The 14,078-nt window shown below is 31.4% G+C and overlaps 1 protein-coding gene across 2 annotated transcripts; it reads left to right on the plus strand.

Moving 5' to 3' along the window:
• Positions 1–2,072: 2,072 nt before the first annotated feature.
• LOC146997898 (uncharacterized) lies at positions 2,073–11,136 on the plus strand. Of its 2 annotated transcripts, XM_085812528.1 has the most exons (4): positions 2,073–3,270; positions 3,432–6,769; positions 8,354–8,466; positions 10,731–11,136. In XM_085812528.1, the coding sequence occupies exons 1-2, from the start codon at positions 2,864–2,866 to the stop codon at positions 3,697–3,699; spliced, it is 675 nt and encodes a 224-aa protein (XP_085668654.1). In that variant the 5' UTR covers positions 2,073–2,863; the 3' UTR covers positions 3,700–6,769; positions 8,354–8,466; positions 10,731–11,136. The 2 variants fall into 2 exon arrangements, 1 of the variants encoding a protein (XP_085668654.1); XR_015040123.1 differs by lacking the exon at positions 2,073–3,270 and having other exon boundaries at positions 3,726–5,636.
• The last annotated feature ends 2,942 nt before the right edge of the window (positions 11,137–14,078 follow it).

Consider the following 14,078-nt stretch of genomic DNA (forward strand, 5'->3'; position numbering starts at 1 on the left):
GTATTTATAGGATTCCTTGCCAGTGTGGTTTAATTTACATTGGCCAAACTAAGAGAGCCTTAAAATTTCGCGTCAAAGAACATGAGGCATATGTTAGAAAAAAGGAAACACAGAAGTCTTCTGTTGCTCAACATTGTTGGTCCGAAAATCACACTTTCAATTTTTCTGCTGCCAAAATTGTTCAAAAAACATCTTCCATTGGAGAACTGGATTTTCTAGAGGCATTTCACATTCATAAAAATCTTTCTGTTCTAGTTAACGATCCTAATTCCAATCCAAATTTGCCTTCGGCTTTTAGAGAAATTATGTTTTAGTTCTGGTTTGGCCAACAGATGGCGCCACTTGCTTATTCTTGTCCAGGCTTTCTTATCTTATCTAATCATTATTTCCTATCTTGTTCATTTGCGGTTTTGCAGCTGAAGATGATGGTTCGGTAAAACCATCGAAACTAGTCCTGTGAAAATTTTGTAAATATAACGCTGATTTTTGTTGTTTGACTTCTGAATTAGTATTTATTCGGCGTGTTATTGTGTCTTAATTGTAATAGTTATTTTATTTTTATTTATTTATTTATTCATCTTTCCTGATGGCCTTCCATAGAGCTCCAGCACTTCTAATTTTAAAAATTAAGTCCTGACTACAACCAATGATTGCGAAAATAAAAGTCAAGTAACTTATTTAGTGATAATTAAATAAAATAAAAGCCAAGGCTTTTATTTTCGCCTTACTTGGCTTTTATTTTACATTTATATATATATATGTGTGTGTACTTTACATTTAATTATAAGGACATATATATATGTACTTTACATTTAATTATAATTTATTTGATATATATATACATATTTACGTTTGGTAGTATTACCGATTGCAATAAAAAAGGAGGTGCACATCTAGATGTTATAACGGACCCATATACAAAATTTCAACGTTCTATAACTAACCGTTTTTGAGTTATGCAACATGCATACATACGTACTTACACATCACGAAAAAAATCCCTTTCAAGTATCAACTTAGGCTCATAATCATTAATCATAAGTATCAGCTTAGAGTAAATGGGATTACATTTAACAATAAGTTTTTTGATAAAAAAAAAAAAAAAAAAAGAGAGAGAGAGAGAGAGAGTTTTTCATTGTGTTCGTACGTACAGGCGTCAGCCCAAAAAATAATTCACATTGATTCCGTAATCGTCAAAAACAGATATTTCCGTTAAAATATGATACCCAAAAGTTTTCTCGATTACAATAATTACTGCGATTTTATTGGATACAAGGAAGTAAAGAACCTATATTAACCTACATATTCTTATATAAACAATACCTAAGTGCAGTATATAAATATTTAAAATCAATAAAATCTGACTATGGCACTCTCAAGGGAAAAAAAAAAAAAAAAAAAAAGATGAATCATCTAAATTTTCAAATTACAAACATAAATAGCAATAGTAAAAAGCAAATACAAAATAACGCTTTACGCTATCAAAATTGCTCATTTTCTTAAATATCAACAACTAAATAGTATTTCAACTAAAACACATAATGTAAACAAGAGTTTGCCCTATGCCCAAAAAAATTCAAAATTATCTATGAAAAATATGAGTGCATTGTGACACAACCGTATCATTCATATTCGAACAGCAACCGCATCATTCGTATTCGCATAGAAACCGCATCATTCGTACTCGAACAAACTGCATCGTATGACAGATGCGAGTAACGAAGAGATGCGAGTAACGAAATGAATTTGTGAGTACCGAATCGGTACTTCGAGTCAACCGATGTACCCGTTACTCAGTAACGAATACATGCGGTTTGCTCCAGCTGTAGTTTTAAGACGTTAGTCCGCTGTAATTGTTGTCTGACGTGATAAGTTTTGTTTTCGTTGAAACTGATTTTATTATTTGAATAATTACCGCAGTTATAGTTTTTTTTAATGAAAGTGGCTGTTTTAAAACTATGATGTGACTCTTTAATTAAAGTTTACTCTTTAATAAAGTTTAATGCTGAATTGTAATTCATGCTGTTTAGTATTCAAAGCTTGAAAGCCGATTACTTTTTTTCCGTGTAAGCTTAAGAGTTGTTACTAAATTTCTAACGTATCATGTAACTTCTTTAAGCTATAAATCATTGGGTAGCTACTGTACAAAAATTTCAGGTAGTCGTAACATACCATATGTGACACAGTTTTACAAATTCCTGTTTAAACATGTTTATGTGATTGGGCAGGAAGTCTTATTTTTGTGAACTATAAGAAATAAATTTTCAATTAAACATTATTGTGAATGAAGGCATTCTTAAGGTGTCCTAATAACAAGCACCAGATACGTCACATAAATAATTTGTGTTTATCCTTTTATGAAGAAAAATGCGTATTTACATCAGGCATGAAATGCTAGAATAAACCAACTTAAAACTACTTTAACCGAAATTTCTGTTTAGCAGCCAGTTTTACATTCCTTCAGAGGATGAAATTCACGAGATACGTAGCAAGTTATATTAAGAATGTAATACAGTTATCAATATAGTGCAAATTGCCTGTTTTAGGAGGAGCATGTTCTAGGTTCAGGGTTTGTAACAAAGTAACAAATCATGTTGAAGAGGTAATATTTAAAACAGCACATACATATCCATGCTGAACAAAAGCCTCGTATGTATGAAATTTGTATGATGTCTTTTAGTCGAAAAACCACTTAAAAGATGCATATATTAATTCAAATTGGAAAGAAAGCTCTTATATGTGAGGTATGTAGACATTTAGTTAAAAGACTAATTCAGACAATCATCTGCTTATTCTCACAGGAGAAGAACCTCATGTATGTGAAGTATTTAAGAAATCATTAAGTCAAAAGTTCAGTTTAAACATGTATGTGCTTACTCACGCAGGAGAGAACCCTCATATATGTGAAATATGTAAGAAGACATTTCGCCAGAAGGGTAATTTAAACAGCCATATGCTTATTCACACAGGAGAGAAGCGTCATGTGTGTGAAGTATGTAAGAAGTCATTTACTCTGAAGGCTAATTTCAATGCTCATGCACGTATTCACACAGTTGAGAAACCTCATGCATGTAAAGTATGTAAGAAGTTGTTTAAACAGAAAGAGCATTTAAACACGCATATGCATACTCACACAGGAGAAAAACCTCATGTGTGTGAAGTATGTGAGAAATCTTTTAGTGAGAAGTCTAAATGTAGTAGACACATGCTTATTCACACAGGAGAGAAACCTCATGTTTGTGAAGTATGTACGAAGTCATTTAGTCAGAAGTCTTCTTTAAACACCCATATGCTTATTCATACAGGAGATAACCTCATGTTTGTGAAGTATGTAAGAAGTCATTTAGTCGGAAGTCTGCTTTAAACACCCATATGCTTATTCATACATTAGAGAAAGCTCATGTTTGTGAAGTATGTAAGAAGTCATTTAGTCTGAAGGCTAATTTAAATGCTCATGCACGTATTCACACAGTTGAGAAACCTCATGCATGTAAAGTATGTAAGAAGTCGTTTAAACGGAAAGACCATTTAAACACGCATATGCGTACTCATACAGGAGAAAAACCTCATGTGTGTGAAGTATGTACGAAGTCATTTAGTCAGAAGTCTGCTTTAAACACCCATATGCTTATTCATACAGAAGAGAAACCTCATGTTTGTGAAGTATGTATGAAGTCTTTAGTCAGAAGTCTGCTTTAAATACCCATATGCTTATTCATACTGGAAAGAAACCTCATTTTTGTGAAGTATGTACGAAGTCATTTAGTCAGAAGTCTTCTTTAAACACACATATGCTTATTCATACAGGAGAAAAAGCTCATGTGTGTGAAGTATGTGAGAAATCTTTTAGTGAGAAGTCTAAATGTAGTAGACACATGCTTATTCACACAGGAGAGAAACCTCATGTGTGTGAAGTATGTAAGAAGTCATTTAAACAGAAAAATTATTTAAAGAAGCATATGCTTAGTCACACCAGAGAGAAACCTCGTGTGGGAAGTATGTAAATCATTTAACCAAAAAAATTATTTAAACAAGCATTTGCTTAGTCACACCAGAGAGAAACCTCATGTGTGTGAAGTATGTAGAAAGTCCTTTAGTCAGAAGTCTCATATAAGCAGTCATATGCTTATTCACACAGGAGAGAAACCTCATGTGTGTGAAGTATGTAAGAAATCATTTAAACAAAAGGATATTTTAAACAAGCATATGCTTAGTCACACACAAGAGACACCTCATGTAAAGTATGTAAGAAGTCATTTGGTCTGAAGTGTAATTTATACCCATGCACTCATGCACATATTCACACAGGAGAGAATGCTCATGTGTGTGAAGTATGTAAGATGTCATTTAATCAGAAGAGTAGTTTAAACAGTCATACACTTATTCACACAGGAGACAAGACTTGTGCATAAAGTATGGATAAGTTCATTTTTAATAAAGAATTATTAAGATATGCATATCGACAGAAGAGAGAAATCTGTCATGTATGTAAGAATTCATTTGGACAGCAGAATAATTCAAAAAAATATTTGTTTATCTAAGCAGAAAAGAAGCTCTTTTGAGGAGATGTTAAATTAGTATCAAAATTTTATTTATCAGTGTAGTAAAGATTTGTGTACACAGCAAAGAAATCTGATTTTTTGCGGTCAGGTCAGTTTGAATCACAACAGTTGTCAGTATTAATTGATGGGAGAATTCTTCTTAATAAGAGCCATTCAGTGGCAGAATTTTAGATTTGAAGGTAAATTGGGTGTTGCTGATGCTGTGGAGAGGTTTTTTGAATTGTCATTTGATACTAATAAATCATAATCTAATTATTTTTTTTAAAAAGCAAAAAACTATATTTATGCAAGTTTTTACCTCAATTGCATTTTTAACTAATGCTGACTTGAAGCTACATTTGCTTATCTATCCTATCTTAAAGAGTCTAAAACTGCTTATACCGACCTTGATTGAAGAAGCTGGAATTGTTGTTTTGTTCAGAATATGCCATGATGTGTTTTGTGTTTCTTCCACCTTTTCGGAAATTTGAATTTTTGACCCTTGATATAACTTTTCACAGATTTTCGTATCACTCATATTCAGTGCTACATCTGTTAGCTAGTTAAATGCACTGTAGTGAACATACGATTGTTACCAATTTGACATACTTCTGAGATGCAATTCTGGAGCAGGACTAAATGCTTCACCCTATATGTGTACTGTAACTTGTATCTTCTTTGTGCTGAAAATATTTCAGAGTTTAACAATCAAAGCTATTGAATTAATGATAGAAATGCCTTTCTTGTACCTGTAATGAAATAATATATTAGGTGATTTCTTTTTTGTGTTAAAATACTAAAGACCTGCAGTCAAATTAGACAGTTCCATTTTTTTACATATTTTTCATCTAATTAAATCTATTATGAGGAAATATTCTCAGTATGACTATCCAGCTGCATTATCAAATGTCTCGAGTGTATAACATTCTAAAGCAGTATACAGTTATTACATATTATAGTGATAAAGGGAAATGAGGTCTTGTAAGATAAAATTCTTTCAAATCCTGAACATATCAAGTAGAGCAGTTCCATGTGTGTAAAGTACCTAAGAAGACATTTGAAAAAATAAATCTGTATTGTGGTATTTCTATGCAGGTAAGAAACTCAAAATATAGTACATATATATTCAGAAACTAGATAGAAGTTAGAATTGGTTGCCCCCCCCCCTTTTTTTTTTTCTTTTTGCGATTCCTTTTTGATGCTAAGATCGGTGCCAGGAAGGCACAATTTTAAGATGGTCGCAACATACACAAAACCAAAATAAGAAGTCGAAGAATTGCACAAACCTGGTGTCCATGTACATATCGCTCTATTTTCACTTAAGAGAATATTGGAGAATTGCACAAACTAGGCATTGTGCACTGCCTTAGCTTTGTCCATGTTCACATTGATCTATTTTCATTTACAAAAATCAGGATGCTAAAGCAATCAAAGTTAAAACAATCATGGTAAACAGAAACTGAGTTTCATCGCCAAAATTGAAGAAAATTTGTTGCTAATCGGAGGGCACCGAATTCTACACTAGAGCCAGAAACTGTTCTATGTTCTTTAAGCAGTGTTGAAAGAAACTTTATTTTTAATTTGCAAGAGTTGCACACTTTATAAGCATGAACATGTGTGTACAATTTTAAAAAAAAAAAATCTTCACTTATAACTGTATCATTCTTCTTGGCAAAAATCATCATTATAAGCATCTCGGGCATAAAAATGAAAGTGTCTTAAATGGTTCCCATAATAATGCAAATTCGGAACGGAATAGAAACTAGCGATATATGGCACTTTGCCACCATTTTTATAATTTCTAATTCAAGGAAAACCTTTTTCTGGAAGCTATAAGATGTGCTTGTAAAGCAGGACTCTCATAGAAATTTGCTATGTTACTTTAAAATTTTATTTCATGGAATTTATTGAAGTAACTTTGCTGTTCTTCAACCTGTTGATTTAATAAACTGTATTTTTTAATAAAATTATAATCATAAATGCTCTTTTATAGTTTAATTAGTCTTAAGGGTAAAATGGTAAAAAATACTAAAATTATGAAGATATTAAATTAAAATTTTTTCGGCAGTTTTCAGATAACCGGCGCTTGGCGAAATTTCGGATTTGTTTACATCGGAAGTGAGCGTACGTGCGCCAGAATATGGTAACCCTGATAATTGTTGCAACCCACACGGAATTTTCCTGAAGGAGGAAAAGGGAAATTTTCTGTTTACTTTTCGAACATTACGGTAAGAGAAAATAAAGTTTGAAAATCGCAAATCATTATTAGTTCATATTTTCGCAAAACGTTTATGGGGTTTTGGGAGTTAAAAAATAAAGTTTGGAAGGAGGAAAAGGGAAATTTTCTGTTTTTATTTTTCGAACATTACGGTAAGAGAACAGTTACTTATAGTATGTAATTTTTCAATGCAGCAAATTATTATTATTAACATAACAAAAAGTTCAGCTTTTTTAGGTATTATATATGTTATACATATTGCCATGGCCATGAAGACAAACTGGGCAAAGTTAAAATGAAACCAACAACAGCATTTAATTTATTATAGCTTTTTTCTTACTTTTACTAGAATTCTAATGATAAAATGATTAGTGTATTTAAATACATATTAAATGAAAATATTAAAATAGATAAGGAGATGCATTAAATATCATTTGGACTAATTTAATTATGTATTCTTACATATATAGCTATGCACGTTTAATTTTTCTCAATAAAAATAATTAAGCTATCCTTATTATTTTTATATGTCTATACATTTTTTAACTCTGCACATAGCTACTCAGAAAGAAAGATGTATGAGTAGGATATAAGAAGATAAAAATTATTAATCTTCCCTTCAAAGTCAAATGGATATAGCTGTAGTATACAATTTCAAAAAAAGTAAATCATTAGAATATTATGCTGAAAATATAAGTCTGAAGCAAAGAGATTTTTCTTAAATTCAAACTGTGCACAAAACATTTCAGACGCATTCAAACTCTGAACTGGAACAAGTTAATTTACTGTTGTGGAACTAATATGAAAATAATATTGTTGACAGTATAGTAGTGTACCACCAAAGAATTTATGCTGGGAGAAGAAGCAAAGCTTCGATGACACCACAAAGCCAAATGATAACTGGCTTAATTTTTACTCTTTTTATGCATAAAATGTCATAGTTGTTAGTATCTCGTTAAAATGTATTTTCTAATAATATAATGATTTGCAAATGATGGAAATTTACTTGTCATTAAAACATTTTGTTCTAAACATGCTTATCAAAGAAGTTAAAGCTATTCCAACCTATCCCCCATATTAAAGTTTTTTTGATTAAATCAGGTTCATGTCTAATGCATCAAAAATATAAATAAACCTTCTTTAGTATTTCTCAAACATCAGTTCTCATGGCTTTAAATTGGATGCAAGATTTATTTCACAAAGTTATGTTTTCACTTATGGGGCAAAACTTTTAAATTTGTTATTTGAATCTGTTACATTAGTCTTTATTTTAAAGAATATATTGTATGTCATATGGCCATGAAGGCAACCTGGTTAAAGTAGAAATGAAATCAAACTTTCTAATTAATGTGATTTGAAGCCATTGTTCTATACTTCGAGGAATATGTTATATGGTAAATACTGTATGTGTGCTCATGTTTTTCCTGGAAAGTGCATAACATTTTTTTATTGAAATAAATTACCAACTTAAATCTATTGTCATGGCAATTAAATTTTTCTGAAAGAGCAGGATTATTTATAAGCCGAGTGCTAAACCTTTATATTGTTACCCTGATCATGAAATTTTAAATGGTGATTTAATTTCTTTTTTCAGGTTGAACTGCCCTTCAATGAAAGCTTTTGCTCGATGAAAATGAAAGCTTTGTAATAGCAATAAATGGGACTTTTGTGAACTGAAATCTGTTAGGCTTTCCAAAATCCAGAAAGGTAAAGTTTAACTTTTTATTTAAGCCTAATGTTCTTAAAATATGTTAGAATATCCATAGGTGACATTTCATTATTGTTTAATAAAGACACCATAACAAAATAAGCTGATTGAATCGCCAAATTTGTAACTTGTAACTTTTAAATATATCCAGACTCTGTCTGCTTTAACAGGAAAGTAGCATACAGTGCATATATAGTAGTGTTTTTTATCATTTATCATTTTATTCTGTTTTAAGTATGAGTTCAGCAATGCTCCAACATAAGGTATTCCAATTTATATGAGCTTGAAGTCATACAGCTCCTTATTTTATTTTGCATATTTATACTTGTTTTGAAATTGTCAATAATTCATAAAATGCTGATGAACAAAACATTACTATGCCTATCTATAAGAATTAGCTTTAATGAAATAAGAAGCATCAAAGTATATGCTAATTGCGCTAAAACTTCATACTCTTCTTCAAAACAGTACTTCAGTTATAATTGTGTTAACAGACGATGCAGTTGTTCAACATTTTTATACATTGTGCTGTTACTTTCATACTTTGGTTCAGGAAAGTAAATGGGATTTGATATTCTATATTTCTCCTTTTTTCCCCACATTATAATTATGAATTGAGTTATCAGAAAAGAATGATTAATTTTATGAAACCATTAGCATCAGAATAACTTCATTTCTTGCACATGTACTTTTTTTTTCCAATGGCGGGCGCTTGCCTATGCCTGCATTGGCCACGCCCAAGGCCAGATATGGTGGTCTCTTTATTATGGAGGCACCTAATAGGCATCCCACCTTTGCCACTTATGAAGGGACAAACAATTTACGTCCATGCCTTGTCCGTTATTCGAACCCGGATCCCTCGGTATTGTAATCAGGCTTCCCTAACCACTATACAATCCGGGCAGCTATGAATTTACTTTAATATGCTATTTTGTATCGATACGTAATAGGAAAACTACATTTTTTATTATGTATTTTTTAAAACAAGTGCTTTTTAGTCATTGGTTCTATTTAACTAGAATTCACATGTATTGTTTTATATGCAAAATAAATACGACCCAGACTAATTGGGATCTGACTTCAGAGCTTTCACTCGTTGCATTTGTCACATAGCTTCAGAGCTATAACTGTGTTATATTTAATCTTTAGTACTTAAATATTAATTTGTTAAAGTTAAAAACTAATAAAGCTGAAGAATGTAAATGTGATATATTTCTTAACAATAATGTGCAGTAGTCCCTCTTTAATAATGGTTTTGATTATCTGCAGACACTGAAAATTGAGAAAGTTATGAAAATTAGATTATTTTGTTGAATTCAAATTGGCCAAATGATATAGATATACTTGCATATAAATCACTTCTGCATATGATTGAAGCTTTACAATATGTGCTTGTTAACTTCAGTTGTCTATAGTACTATTATTATGACAGTTTAACACTGGATATTTGCACCACATTACCTCAGATTGGAACTATAGGATAAAATGTAGTTGAAAACTTTGGGAGGTTATAAATGAAATAAACGCAGAAGAAATTAACTCAAGCCATTACCATTGTGAATGAATAACAGAGCAGCTAGAAAATTTATTATAATTCAGAATTAATGTTTAATACTGGCAAAGAGAAAGTGAACAGTGTATTAAGTCAGATAGTTTTCACAATAGAAATATTAACTGAAATAAAAAGTAACAAAACTATAAATTTCCCCTCATTAATTATGAATATTTTTATTCAGTTTTGTTTCATTATTAAACATGTTTATTACTTCTGTATCCTGCCAAATAGACTAGCTGCATGGAAGTTTTCATAATTTTCTCTATGTGTGACATGAATTTATGCATCCAAAATGCTAACCTTTGTATGCAACACTCACTCATTTCTAATGCTTTAAAGTCCCAATACCATGGGCGTAGCTAGAGGGGGGCATCTGTCGCCTGGTGCAGAATCCAAGGGGCGCCAAACTGATGTTGCGACATTTTAGAATTAAATGTTTTCCATCCTTGGCGAGCAGTAGGGGGCACGAAATCTTCAGTTGTCCCTGGGCGCTGAAAACCCTAGCTACGATTCTGCCCAATACTCGTTTAATTTATCATTTGCAGTATCAGTGTTGTTACACTATGAGTATTACTAATATTTTAATTCAGTGCTGCTTTTTAATTACTTTAACATTTATTTTATTCAATAAATAAATTAACTAAAATATAAAATTTATTGTGAATTGATTTTGTAATTATTTATGTTTATAATTTTTATCCCTTCCAGCTGATTAGGTGTGCAGAAGCAGCAGACTTGTAAATGTGAAGGAGCTATTTGCTTAGTTATGCAGTAAAATTCACCACCCTGCGGCAAGCTTCATTTTAGTGTCATTAAGCTGTGAACAGCCAAGCTAACCATCTTCAGGGCAAGTGGCTGCATCAAGCAAACCCAGTTCCAGTTTATTTTGACTGACATTCCTCTTTGGAATGTCAGTCAAAATAAAAACTTAATACCTAAATCTCGGAAAATCAGACAATTAAGCCACAAATCTTGTGACCAATTTTCCAGTTGCTGTGCTCAGTGCCATAAAGTTAGATGCCAATAAACTGAAAAGCTATGGGAGGTATTCTATTGGACCCTTTAATGAAATCAATTTAAAGCAAGCTTATCATATGATAAGCAAAATGATTTGGATATGAAGACTATGGTAATAATTGCATTACTGGGTATGCAGGCTGTGGCCAAATGTAATATCTCAGTATGCTGTGACTATTAAAATTATAACTTATGTATTATTACTTCATATTGGTCATATTAGGTTCCAAAATGGATGCTCTTTTATATAGAACTATATAAATGTAGAAAATCTGAGAAGTTAGTTTTATATGGAAAGCCTTCATGCAAAATTAATAGCATCTTGTTAATTTCATATATGTTTTGTGAAAGTAATTGCTGCTGAATCTGGAATTAATGCATTATCTGAGATTTGAAACAAAATACGTTAAATTAGAAGATAGTAAAATAGATAAATAGGAAATGAAACATGAAATTTATATATTTAATATTGAAATAAATATCTCAGTAAAGTGGCTGTATGTAAAGTATAATGATGCAATTTTTATAATTTTTTACTAAAATGCTAAAATTATGTGCTATGAAAATTTTATTTTCATTAATATTTATAATTTTTCCCTCGCAAATTTTTACCCAAGGTGTGTAAGTTTTAGCTATTTTAGATTTTTCCGTTTTAATGTTAAAAATGTCTTCTTTGTCAGCATTACATTAAAATCCATCTCATAATCATTTGAAAACGAAGGAAATTTCATTCTTTTCAATAGTTTAAGAATATTTTCATAAAACATAATTATAGAAAATATGAACTGATACATTTATAGTTATATATATGTAAAGAAAAATTTTTTAGAAGGATCCTTTTTTCTATACCAGAAACATTTCATGAGTTATATTAGTTGACCTAATATGTAAAAGGAATGTTTAATCAAATTATTTTGGTTATGTTTTTATAAATATCACTATAATTTTAAAAGTTATTGAATTTCAAAGAAAAAGCTATAGTTATTTCCAGATTCTTTAATAAAACAATTCTTTATTCTTGTATTCTCGTATGAAAATTTTCTGTATATTTAACATAAAATTGTATGCATGTAGATAAATTTTTTAATTTATTATTATTATTCTGTTAGCTTCAATTTTATTCTCAATAAATTTGATACATGTATTTAATATTCAGCTAAGTTTTATTAACCGTGACTTTAATTCAGGGCTTAATTTCTAAGATTAGAAGTACCGGAGTCCTATGGAAGATTGTCAGCAAAGAGGAACAAGAGTAAATAAATAAATAAAATGACTATTAAACTCATTAATAATTTTAAAATTAAAGAGTTAATTATTATCAAATTAATTATAAATTGTTATTTAATCAATAATTATTATATAATTAATTAATTATAATTTAATTGTAAATTATTAGATAATTATTATTTATTGAAATAATTAAAGATTAAAGTAATTAAATAATTAAAATTATATAAAATGTAAAGAGATAAGTTAAAATTTAATATGCGAATGGTTTTTATGCGAATGGGGTTTTCATTGGCATTGCAGATGAATTAATTAATGATGCAGGGGATGGAATTAATTTTCGGCACTTTTGTGAAAAACAAGATCTTTCTACGGAAACGCTTGTCACACATTTCTCAAAGGGTACATTTATACAAAGTCCAGTGAAATGAATTTGCATAAAGGTGCCGAAGATTTATTTGATCCTTTGCTTAATTAATTAGTCAGCAGAGGCGTAGCTAGGGTTTTCGGCGCCCGGGGACAACTGAAGATTTTGGGCCCTTTCTCTGTGTCAAGAACGGAAAACATTTCATTCTAAAATTTTGTAACATCAATTTCGCACCCCCTGAATTCTGCGCCCGGGGATAGATGTCCTCCCTTGCCCCACCCTAGCTACTCCACTGTTAGTCAGTAATGAAGACAAAAATTGAACTTACATAAGGATGCACTTTTATGAAGAGTGCTTTTCTGAAGTTAGTAAATGATACTCATCAGGGACGTTCGTCTTCAAGGCAGGCGCATTTCTAACAAGGTTTCTTTAGGTAACAAGGATTATCAAACAACCACGATTTGCACAGGTGTGCAAGTATCTTTATGATGCAGGGCCGTTCCTAGTGAGGGTGGAGAGCGTAAAAGTAAGCGGGCTTCGAAAATCAGGGGCGGCCGGACTTTCGCGATAACTAAATATTTCAAATTCATTGTAAATACTTCTCATATGTCAGTACTTGTTATACAATTTGTCATATGTAAGTACTTAGTGAATATGAAATATAAATTTTATTAATCATTGAGCATTTTGTTTTAAATTTGGGGGGGCGGCAATCTCGAAAGTACTCGGGCATCTAATGGCCTAGGAACGGCCCTGTTATGATGTACTCCTTATCAAACCATCTTGATTCAAGGCAAACTAGATATCTAGTTAGCTTGCTTGATTCTTTTAACAGAGCCCTTGTGATCTAGAATTTCGAAGCTGTATTTATAGATGATAAAGTCCAGTAAAGTGAATTTGCATAAGGTGCCGAAGATTTATTTGATCCTTTGCTTAATTAATTAGTCAGTAATGAAAACAAAAATTGAACTTATATAAGGATGCACTTATGTAAGGTCAATTTTCCTCCTTTCTTATAAAAAGGTCTTCGAGATCTCAGCGCAGACTGTGGATCCAGATGAACTCACTGCTACTCAGTCCCATGTTGCTTAACACCGCTTCGCCATTTAATATGTAAGTGGATGACTGTTTACTGAGCCTATACCTACTACTACCCAAGATGGGAGAGTAAGATTTTTGTAGGCGAGATTTCACATGATTTCTGAAGATAATCCCATGACTCTGAGCCACTGTTTATGATTCCAACCCGAGTGGCTCCAGCCCATTACGTCATTCATGCATGTGAGTATTAAGTGAAATTTTGTAAAGCAATGGGTTGGGGCATGATGAACCTCTGTCGAAGCTCCTGTACTCACATGAATTATTTAGCACGAATTCCTTTCTGAGGAAGACACAGAGCTAGATTTAGACTTGATAAGGCCCTAGGCTGTTTGAAATATGGAGTC

Source organism: Stegodyphus dumicola, chromosome 3 (assembly GCF_044657685.1).
Source record: "Stegodyphus dumicola isolate Sdum_Otavi_A_Nest chromosome 3, ASM4465768v1".
Classification (NCBI taxonomy): domain Eukaryota; kingdom Metazoa; phylum Arthropoda; class Arachnida; order Araneae; family Eresidae; genus Stegodyphus; species Stegodyphus dumicola.